The sequence below is a fragment of the Hydra vulgaris genome, chromosome 13 (assembly GCF_038396675.1).
Source record: "Hydra vulgaris chromosome 13, alternate assembly HydraT2T_AEP".
Classification (NCBI taxonomy): Eukaryota; Metazoa; Cnidaria; class Hydrozoa; order Anthoathecata; family Hydridae; genus Hydra; species Hydra vulgaris.
The window spans coordinates 26,662,405-26,673,755 of NC_088932.1; the positions used below are offsets into that span (position 1 = coordinate 26,662,405).

General features: G+C 28.1%; 1 protein-coding gene across 1 annotated transcript in view; it reads left to right on the top strand.

The window, feature by feature from the left end:
• The window catches only part of LOC101235711 (nuclear cap-binding protein subunit 1), a 151,597-nt gene extending 142,538 nt beyond the window's left edge, over positions 1-9,059 (top strand). Inside the window, exon 28 of the mRNA XM_065816367.1 lies at positions 8,784-9,059. Coding sequence (XP_065672439.1) covers positions 8,784-8,897 — 114 coding nt within the window. The 3' untranslated portion in view covers positions 8,898-9,059. The remainder of the gene's footprint in view (positions 1-8,783) is intronic.
• Positions 9,060-11,351: the final 2,292 nt, after the last annotated feature.

Sequence of the window (11,351 nt, forward strand, 5' to 3'; positions counted from 1 at the left end):
TATATATATACATATATATATGTATGTGTATGTATATGTATAAGTTTTATCTTAAGGAATTAAATATATAAATTCCTTTTAAATATAAAAATTATTTTTAGTCATAATAAGTTTAAAAAATGCACGATTTATTTTGATGTAAATATTTTATTAATAAGATATTATGTTTATTGTTAATTCAATAACGTAAAGTTTTAATGACGTTCATTTAATTTACGAAAATAAATTATGATCACGAATATGTTATCGGTAACTGATAAATAACAAAAAAAAAAATTATTGTTTAAAAACATTATTAAAAAGAGTTCACAAATTAAATAAGAAAAAATGTATTAACAGTTAATAAAATAACCAAAAACCAAATATAAAATCATAAGAAAATAAACAAATATTTTACGTTTCATGAAAAAAATATTTTTTTCAAAATAAAATTTAGTTCATATTTGAAGAAAATAATAAAAATGATTTTTTTAATAAGAACTTAGATTTTATTTGTAACTTTTGTTATAGTGAGAAAAAAACAAACTGTATGATTTTTAATGCGTTAATAAAATAACTTTAATTACAATGCGGTACTTGAAAAGACGCTAGTGACGCAATATAACTTCTAACGATGCAAAATATATTTGCTGAGTTGAGTTACTTAGAAATGCGCTACGCGTTTTCGCTACGCAGCGAAATCTCGTAACAAGGCCTGATATATGTATATATATACACACATATGTATGTATGTATGTGTATGTATATGTACAGTATTGGCCATTAATAACAATCCACCATGGTTTTTTTGATATTATTCGACTTTGATTGATAATAAATCAATGATTGTTTGACTCATTTTAAATATAAAAAGTGTAAATTGATGAGTATCATATTTTCTTTTAAATAAATATAGATTTTCATAAAAGTATCAATTGATGCGCTAATCATCTGGGTTTTTTTAACACTTACCTCATAATCTAAAGTATTTATAATGGCCAAAATTAACTATCCACTCTATTATTTCAAAATTCCTTTAAAATTGCGTTTGTCTTTGAGTAAAACTTTAAAGTTATTTGCAAATTAATAATTATTGTTAGAGAGTTTTTCTTAAAAATTGTTACAAATGTTTAAAATGTTTGTGTAAATGAAATATAAAATTTAGCATCTAATTAGCAACTACAACATTTCAGCAATAAAAAAATCAAAATGACTGGAAAAACTATTGATAATATGACAAAATGTAAAATCATAGCTATGAATGAACAAAACATCTCAATGAGAAAAATTGCGAAACATTTAAACACAACACATCCACCTGTTAGCAGAATAATCAACCGATATCATGAATACAAAACAATTGAAAATGTTCCGCGTCCTCGAAGACCCACCATTTCAAATGAAAGAAATGAACGTTCACTTATTTGCATAGTGAAAAAAAATAGAAAGTTATCATCTACTGATCTCAGTCGAAAATGGCAGTATGCTTCTGGTGTTGTTGCTAGTGTTCGAACAATTAGAAGAGTACTACAAAAACATAATTACATGTGGCGAGCTGCTTGCAAAAAACCCCGTCTATCAAAAAAACATCAGAAAGCAAGGAAAAACTGGTGCTTAGCTCGAAAAATTTGGCCTAAGAGCATGTGGCACAACGTTCTTTTCAGCGATGAAATTAACATTGAGGTTGATTCAAGAAAAAACCGATTAATGCTGAGAAGAATGCCACATGAAAGAATGCGCCCAGATTGTTCTATGTATAGAAAAAAACAAGGTAGTGGCAGTAAAGGTATCTGGGCCTGCATGAACTATGAAGGTGTCGGTTGCTTCAAACTATTTGATGTCAGGCTTGATTCTCAAAGATATTTACACATATTGGATAATTATTTGATGCCTTATATTGACATTTTCCGAAAAGAAATGGGAATTATCTTCCAACAAGATAATGCTCCATGTCATACTGCTAAGATTTGCAAGCAATGGTTTGAAGAAAACTACATTAAAGTCATGTCTTGGCCTGCCAATAGTCCAGATCTCAATTGAATAGAGAATTTGTGGTCTTGGTTAGACCACAATCTTGGTAAAATTGAAATAAAAGATCTGGACCAGCTGAAAGAAGAAGTAACAAAATTACTAAATAATGTTCCAAAAGATATTACTAAGAATTTAGTGAATTCCATGCCGAAACGGATCAATGAATGCTTAAAAGCTTAAGGATTGTCAACAAAATATTAATTTTGTTTTTTTTTCATTTTTTGTGTATTATAATTTTTTTTTGTTCTTATAGTTAGTTAATTTTGTTGATGTGGTTTGTTTATTTTGGCCACATTTTTTTTTGATACATATTAACACTTGTTTTCATTTCCATATTTCAGTTTTTAATTTTTTTATTTTATTATTACTTTATAATAAATTTATATAGTAATTATTTGATTTATTTGAATAAAAAAAAATTGAAGAAAAAATCTCTTTTAATTTTTAAAATATGTAATTTCAAACTTATATTCATACTACAATAACATGATGGAATGTTATTAATGGCCAATACTGTATATACATGCATATACAATGGCGCTGGAACGGGGGGAGAGGGGAGTTGGAGGAGGCAATAGCCCTCCAACTTTTGGAAAATTTCTGTTTTTTCCATTCAAATTCTGGCTCCCTTATCTGCCCTTAATTTCCATTTCAGCCCCCAACTTTCTTGACCTTCCTACGCCACGGTATATGTATATACAGAGGAAAAAGAAAGTTGGGAGGCTGAAGTGGAAATTAAGGGAGGCTAAGGGAGTCAGAATCAGAATTTAAATAGAAAGAGCAGAAATCTTCAAAAAGTTAGTGGGTCTATTGCCTCCTCTGCCCTCCCCCTGTTACCTATACTAATGTATATGTATGTATGTATGCGTGTATATAAATATATATAAATGTAGAGCTTCTAATGTTATTTATAAATGTATAATACTCCCCCCCCCCCCTAACACTCCAGAAAAAGTATATATTGGACTAGCAGAAGGTGAATGGAAAAAAAGATGGGCTAACCACACACACTTATTCACAAAAAGCTGAAAAATTCAACCACCCATTCAAAGTATATATGGCAGATAAAAGAAAACTAAAAAATAACACCCAAATTAACCTGGTCAATAATTAAACAAGTCCTCTGACAACCACGAGCCCAAAGATTAAAAAAGTAAATATATATATATATCTATATATCTATATATATATATATATATATATATATATATTATATATATATATATATATATATATATATATATATATATATATATATATATATATATATATATATATATTATATATATATATATATATATATATATATATATATATATATATATATATTAGGGTGTTTCAAAATAATGACTTTTTAAAATTTCAACTAACATTGCTTTTCATATAGTGCCCCACCATGGATATTACTAAAAAAAAAAGTTCTATCACATTTGGACCACTCAATCAGTCCAGGCAATGGGCCCAAAGTTCATTTTAAAGCTGTTTGATCTTTTTTTAAGTCAAATTGAGGGGACCTTTCTGATGGATCAATTTTAAAAAGTTAAATTTTTTAAGGCAATTTTATACATAAGAATTAAATTAAAATCCAATGTTAAGCTTTATTTGTTTGAATAGTAGGTCAAATAAACAACTATATTTTTCGAAAATATTGTTTTTTTGCATTTTTTGCTCTTCGATAAGGTTTTTTTCAGTGCCTTTGGTGTTTACAGTCAGAATGTAATGTTTAAAGCAGCTACAGAATTGTCTAAAATAATGAGTTAGGATTGTCCTTCTTTTATGTGACCATATTAGGTTGTCTATCACAATATTTGACATTTAATAGCGTTTGTTATCTTTCAATAATGATATTTTAATAATAAATTTCAATATGAAAAAGGTCAATAAATATCTAGATGCAACTTCAATAATAAAACCATATCAAAAACACATCCATGAAACTTGTCAGTAATTTCAAATTGGTCAAGAAGTTCCATGATCGCTGTTTTCTCCTCCTCTCCTGTACTTGAAGTTAGAGGTGGAATACCAAGTAGCTCTGTCTGTCCATTTATTCTAACTAATACAGCAAGCCTGTGATTTTGCAATTTTTTTCCATCAGTGAACTCTTTAACAATCTTGCTATCAAAGCGTAGAACTATAGGGGATACTGATCACAGCGCAAGAGTAGAAATTTGTTTTCTAATCTTCTCTCTTTCTTTGGTCAAAACCTCCTCTACAAATGATGTTGCGCTAGACATAACAAAATTTGATACAGAACCTCCGGAGTTTGCAATGATACTGGACATACTTGCAGTATGCTGTCTAGGAGACAGTCCTTCTCTTATAGCAGTAAGTGCTGTTTTCTGTAGAATATCTTTTGGAAGGAGAATCGATGAGCCAGATTCTTTTTTGCCTATATCTGCTTCAAAGTTTGAGTCAGAATTACTATCATGACTACTTGCAGAGCTGTGTGAAATGTTAAGATCATTTGCAGTGTCTCCTGCACTTTTCCTGGTAGTCAAATGCTTCTACTGTGATCTTTCAATGGCATATGAAAACCTTTTTTTCTTAGCTCCATAAGTTCTCTTTTTATCTTTGCTTATCTTATCAATCAGTTATTCAGGATTTCTACTAATCTAAAAGCAGTTCAGAAGATCTTGAAGAAAATTTTTTCTTGACTTGGTATTTGATGGACCATTCCTGTGACGGCTCTTCTTTAACATGTTGTAATAATTCACTGTGTTCTTTATCTTTACCCTATACATGGCAAATAAAAAATTTAGGTGAATTCCCATCTAATAAAATACGTGCCTTAAACATTTAATTTTAAATAAATACTTTAAACATTTAATTTTAAATACTTTATATACAATGAAAAGTACGTAATAAAATAGCATAAATGTTTCTACTGTGTAAATATAAATGGTAAATTGAATTAAAGGTTAAAGTACTTTTTTTTAAACATAAAAAAAGTATTTGAAAGGTTTGCTTTATATTGTCCATTGTAATTGGAGGGAGTCCAGCTAGATTCCATGGCCCAACCAATTTGGACATTACACAGTGGATGTTCTCTGCAGGATATTGGAGCTCAAAAGAATTCATCTTGAATTGACACCTGATTAAATCTATTTGCTTGGCGTTTGGATTTAGCTTTCTAAGTTGGTTATAATATAATATATAATACTACAGAATATAATATATAATACTACAGAATATAATATATAATACTACAGAATATAATATATAATACTACAGAATATAATATATAATACTACAGAATATAATATATAATACTACAGAATATAATATATAATAGTACAGAATATAATATATAATACTACAGAATATAATATATAATACTACAGAATATCTTTGCCATTAAGAAGCTTATTGTTGGGGAGAGTCTCGTTTTCTTCGTAAGAAATATTTCTAACATGTTTCTAGTGCGTTTTATCTTTTACTTTGGAGGCATTTTTTTTTTATTCTCTGATTATATATATATATATATATATATATATATATATATATATATATATATATATATATATATATATATATATATATATATATATATATATATATATAGATAGATAGATAGATAGATAGATAGATAGATAGATAGATAGATAGATAGATATAGATATAGATATAGATATTTACTGAAAATATAGTTATAATAATATTGCTGAGCATCTCAAATATAGTTATAACATTAGAAAGTATAGTTATGACATTAAAAAAATATATATATATATAAATATATATATATATATATAGATAGATAGATAGATATGTGTGTGTGTGTTTGTGTGTGTGTGTATATATATACATATATATATATATATATATATATATATATATATATATATATATATATATATATATATATGTATATATATATATATATATATATATATATATATATATATATATATAAAGACATATACATACATACATATATATACATTAAAATAACCTTTTGTTTTTCAGCTTAAAAGATAAAAAGATATTGTTTAGCTAAACTTAGTTTTAAACTGTTCAATTCTCAAAATTTGTTTAGCTACACAAAATCTTTTTAATAGCATGCGATAATAGTGTCGTCTCCACTATCGAAGTTGTAGCATGTAATACCTTCTGTTCGTCTCCACTATCGAACTTTACTTTAGTCACACTGTATTGAACACCTTGCAACAAATCACTTAAAAAATATCAAGAAATGTTCGCACTTTGAATGTTTACTTCTTTTGAACTTTTCTGATTGAACTAGTCCATCACTGGATCTTTTTTATTTTCTGACTTGATCCACTTTGTATCTCGAGCATAATAGTAGTTCGAAAATAATAGTATCTTTCGAAAAGTTATGATGGTCTATGAATAATCACAGTTTGTCTGAAAAAAATGTTTGGTACAGGTTAATATATCGAACTAATTAAATCGGAACTACTTTCTTTAGTCAACAACACCATGCAATATGGAAATAAAGTCAACTGATTGTGTGGGAGCCAGGGATGCGGAGTCCCAAAAACGACTCTGGATTTGAAATTCACAAAAAGTTTACTTCTTCATAGTTGTTAGTATCTTTGAGGTCTAAAAATATTAAAAAGCTTTCTGACTCGGTGTAGTTAAGGCGATTTACAAATTATTCAAATTCTTTTATTTGAAATTAGCATGATTTTAACAGCGTATTATGACCAAAGTTTTTGATAGTGTAATTTTTTTTTGCTTCAGGTTTTTTAACATTTAAAGAGACTTTTTTTTTATATAATTTTCAATACCTTTTTACTACCCCTAATAGTAAATCTAAAGAACACCATTTTAGAGTCTTTACATCACTTTCGCTCATCAGCATTAACATAAATTTAGTTAAAACCTTTTAAAAAGTGCCTTAGCCCACTTTTGATCCTAGTTCTTATCGGTTCTGACGTATATTAACTATTTATAGTTGTCAAAATACAGTATTTCTAATAATTTGCACAAAAAAGACTAGAATTCCGACCAAGAAAGAGCATATAATTAAGAAAAATTGCCAATAAGCGATCAGAACAGATCATATTATTAAACTATGATGTTTATTTCACCTAAAAAGCGTATTTATTTAAAATCTTATTCAAATTTGGACAAGCAATCGTGATTTTAAGATGATTTTTTTTAAAAAAAAAGAATCTTCGGTCTGGGTTTTTTTTTGCCACAAACATTTATATTTTATGATACCGCAAAATTTATCCTTTTAATTTTTTTCGTCTTTTCATAATTTACAGAACTGATCATTTAACGGAAATATGTCGTAGTCAACAAAATATCATACAGACACTATAATATTTTTAAACTGCCTTAACTACACCAAGGACTACTGTTGGTAAAAAAAAAATTAGGACTTTTAGGTTAAAGGAACAATCAATTATCAAGGTATAATGGCGGCAAGGGCTCTGGGCTTAAAAACAGTTAGTCCAAGTCATTAAATTTCATTAATTTATTTCTAATAGCATAATATAAATCAACCAATATGTTTAGAGCTTCTGGAAACCAGAGACCAGGAAAAATCTGAGATATAAAGCCGGAGTCCTTTCGGGACTCCACATTCCTGGTGTGAACTACTGTTTTTAAGGGTAGGGTGAAAATTACTTTTTTTGAAAGTTTCTCCTGTTACGCCATAAGGTTTGCTCTAGATTATAAAAAAAAATTAGATTTAATTTAATAATGGGTCCTATCTGACCTTTGCATATTTAACGGGTCCTTAATATCCGCAAAAGATTTCTTCAAAAACTCTATCAACCTGGTACTCAAAAGAGGCGAAATTGAATAAAAATTGGTATTCATTTTTTTAAAAAAAAATACGTTTGAAATTTAATTTGTATAAAACGTAAAAAAAACTTTAAAAACGATAGTTTTATTCAATAATATCTAAAATAATAATATTTACATAAAATGATTAATATTTTTGAAAAATTTCGCCTCTTTTGAGCACCAGGTTTACATTGACATGACTTTAAAATTTTTTTTTTGCCGTCTAACTGGTTAAGATAATTTTTTCAAAAACGTGTTTTTCACGGCTGATTTTCTATGGTGCCGATGCAACCACGTGCAATTAAACTAAACCCACACCTATTTGGTGTAAATAAATCCATGTGGTTATGTTTGCTTAAATAGCTACTCAAAGCCACTCAAAGTTCGTAGTTTTTTTACAATTTTTGTACTTAAAGACAATGATTTTGAGACAATAAAGTTTATTGAGTTTTCCTTTGCATTTTTTTTTAGTAAAACTTTTGGCTGGCTCATCGCAAACTGGTTGACAAAAATGTTCAAACTAATAATATACAGGACATTGCTTTTTAAAGTATGAAATAAAACAAAAAAGAAAATTGACTAGAATTCTTCGATTTATAAAGTACCGCCATCGTCTAGCGACAAATGTTTAGAACAGAATATTTTGTATCTGTCATTGCACATATTATACAAAGAACATATGTGGAAAAATAATGGAGTTAGTGACGTTCAATATTCGTGACTGTCTGATTCTTACCGACAATCGCTATCCATAGGCACAAGACGTGTTTTAGGCGTTTAAAAAACGTAATAATACGTTTTTTAAACGTCTGAAACACATCTTGTACCACTGGGTTTTGTAAAATAATATTAATACTAGGCAATTACCTATAAAATATTATATTACCTATAATAGGCTAATAAAAAATAATTATTTATAAACTTTTTACCTCACTAATAAAGATATCTAAAAAGCACATACTTTTCCATTTTATAATTTTGTGTTTAGTATAATTTTATAATGTTGTGTTTAGTATCATGCTGAAATCGATCAATACTCAGATAAAATGGAGAAATTAATTTTTACGCCAGACATCGCTTCTCACATTCTCGAAGTATTTAGGCGTTACAAGTCTCTACGTTCTTGAATTATTTATTGACTGTACACCAGTGGATTCAAGGAATAAAAAATATTTTTTAGCTTCAATAAAAAGCAATGAAATTAATTTTGCTTTTTGAAAGAAGCACCTGCATTAAGAAAAGATTTGTAACTAATAGTAAAATGTATATGAATAAATCTCATTGATAAATTTTGTTGTTTTTTTTAATATTTTTTTTTAACAGTAATCATATAATATTAAAATAAGGAACTTATTAATGCTCATTCGAGCGTGTTTGACACAATACTCTTGGCAGCCATTGCAACCGAAGTAATAGCGAGAAAGAGTAGCAGCACTTTTTTTATTAGAAAAGTCAAAGAAAGTATATGCAAATATCTAACTTACGCTAACTTCAAATTATGTAATGTTAAAAACATATTAAAACATATATCAAGTTTTTTAGTTTTAAAATACTAAAACATGTCAAGTTTTTTTACTTTCACTTGAAAATTGCATTGCGGCAATATCTCCTTAAGATTTGATCTGTAGCACTTGTTTCCGTTTGATTAAGTCTTTAATATATTATATAGTTTTAAAACTTGAGCTGGACAATGTCTTGCGTGGCCGTGTGGTTAGAACGCATGGCCCCTAATGCAGAAATTCCAGATTTGATTCCTGACACCGGCGGGTTTTTTTAAATATTTTTTTACTTTAAGTCATACAATTGAAAACTATTGAAAATTGTTATGTTTTGGTAATAATTAATAAATGTGTAAATATCTTATATTTTACAAAGCTATTAAGCACTTTTTTAAAACCACAACCCGTAATAATTTGTATTTTCTCTATGTGAACGAAAGTCTATGCAAATATCTAACAAGTAAACCTCAAGTTATGTAAATTACATCAAATTTTACAGATTTACTTTTACTTGAAAACTTTATTGTGGCAATATCTCATTTATTAGAGAGTTTAAGCAAACGAGCGTTACGTCAAAGCAGTGGTAGAATTTCTCGTAAATTATTAATAAGTCTAAGGGAAACTTCCTTTGTAACGCTTCGTGTTTAAAACGTACGCTAGAAATCTTATTTCTTACCACTGCTTAAAAATGTACATTATATGAAAATGTACAACATGAATAATTAGTGAGTTTATAACTAATATTTTTGTTTCGAATTATTTGCTTTAATATTTCTGAGGTTAACGTCCAAAGCCTATCCACTTCGCGAAACTCCTGTTAATTGATCGAAATTGTATTCTGGGATGTCCTGCCGGACCTTTCCGCAGCTAACACAAATAGTTTTTTTTTTTAATAAATAAACTTTGTTGCTAAATATCTCAATTTTGTATTTAAGATATATCAGTTTTGTAATATTAAGAAACATCAATTTTGGTAAGATTACCATAAGAATGTTTCAACAAGAATGAAATAATGGGGAAAAAACGTTTTGCAGAACAAAAAAAGTTGTTAGAACATAAAAGTATTTTATTATACATAAAAGTTATTAACATTAATAAAAGTTATTAATATTATACAATACAACATAACAAAGTCTCATTACAAAAACCTAAATTGAAAAAATAATATAATATATCAAAGGGCAATACGTACAATATTTTTGTAATTGGAACTTGACTTATTAGGTGGGTTTACGTTCCTGTTTTAAAAATTTTATGAAATAAAATATTCTTGTAATAACAAAAAACATAACAATTTTTTTAAAGTTATTAGCACATCGTCAGTCCGGAATACAAGTGTCCTATACGACACTGTGTTTAAATTTAGAAATTAGCATTCAAAGTTTAAAGTATAAAATCTCTTTACGTAACTTTAATTATATGTTGAAATTTAACAAAGTTGACTAAAATCAATATAAGTCTTTGTTTAACTTGTTAAAAAAACAACAACAACAAAAACTTCCCCCGAAACTAAGAGCATTGTTTTTCAAATACGACAAATGTATCAGGCAACCAAAAAAGTTCGTGCGGTTTTGCAGATCCATAAATAAATACACATAAAAACAGTTTTAATAAAGTTTATTCTGAAAAATAGTCTCCTTCAGCAAGAATAACTTTCTCCCATTGTGAAACAAGCTGATATCTTCCATTTTTATAAAAGTCTTTAGTTTGGTAGCTAAAAAATGAATTAACTCATTTTCGAGATCTTCTCTATTTCGAAACTGTCGAATCCTCATATGATTATCCAGGGCCAAAAACAGGTGATAGTCGCTTGGCGCAAGGTCTATTGAATACGGAGGGTGAGGTAGAATTTCCCATTGTAAACGTGCTAGAGTTTCCCGCGTGATTTTTGCGGTGTCCGGTCTGACGTTGTCCTGGTGGAATGCAACACCTTTTCTGTTTGTCAAAGCTGCTTGTTTTTGGTGAAGAGCAACCGAAACTCTGTCCAAGTTGGTGCAAATGTAAACGAATAGTTTCATCACTCACATTAAATCTTAGGGCAAAGTCCTGACATGTTTGACTGGAGTCATGCTCGATTGCCAG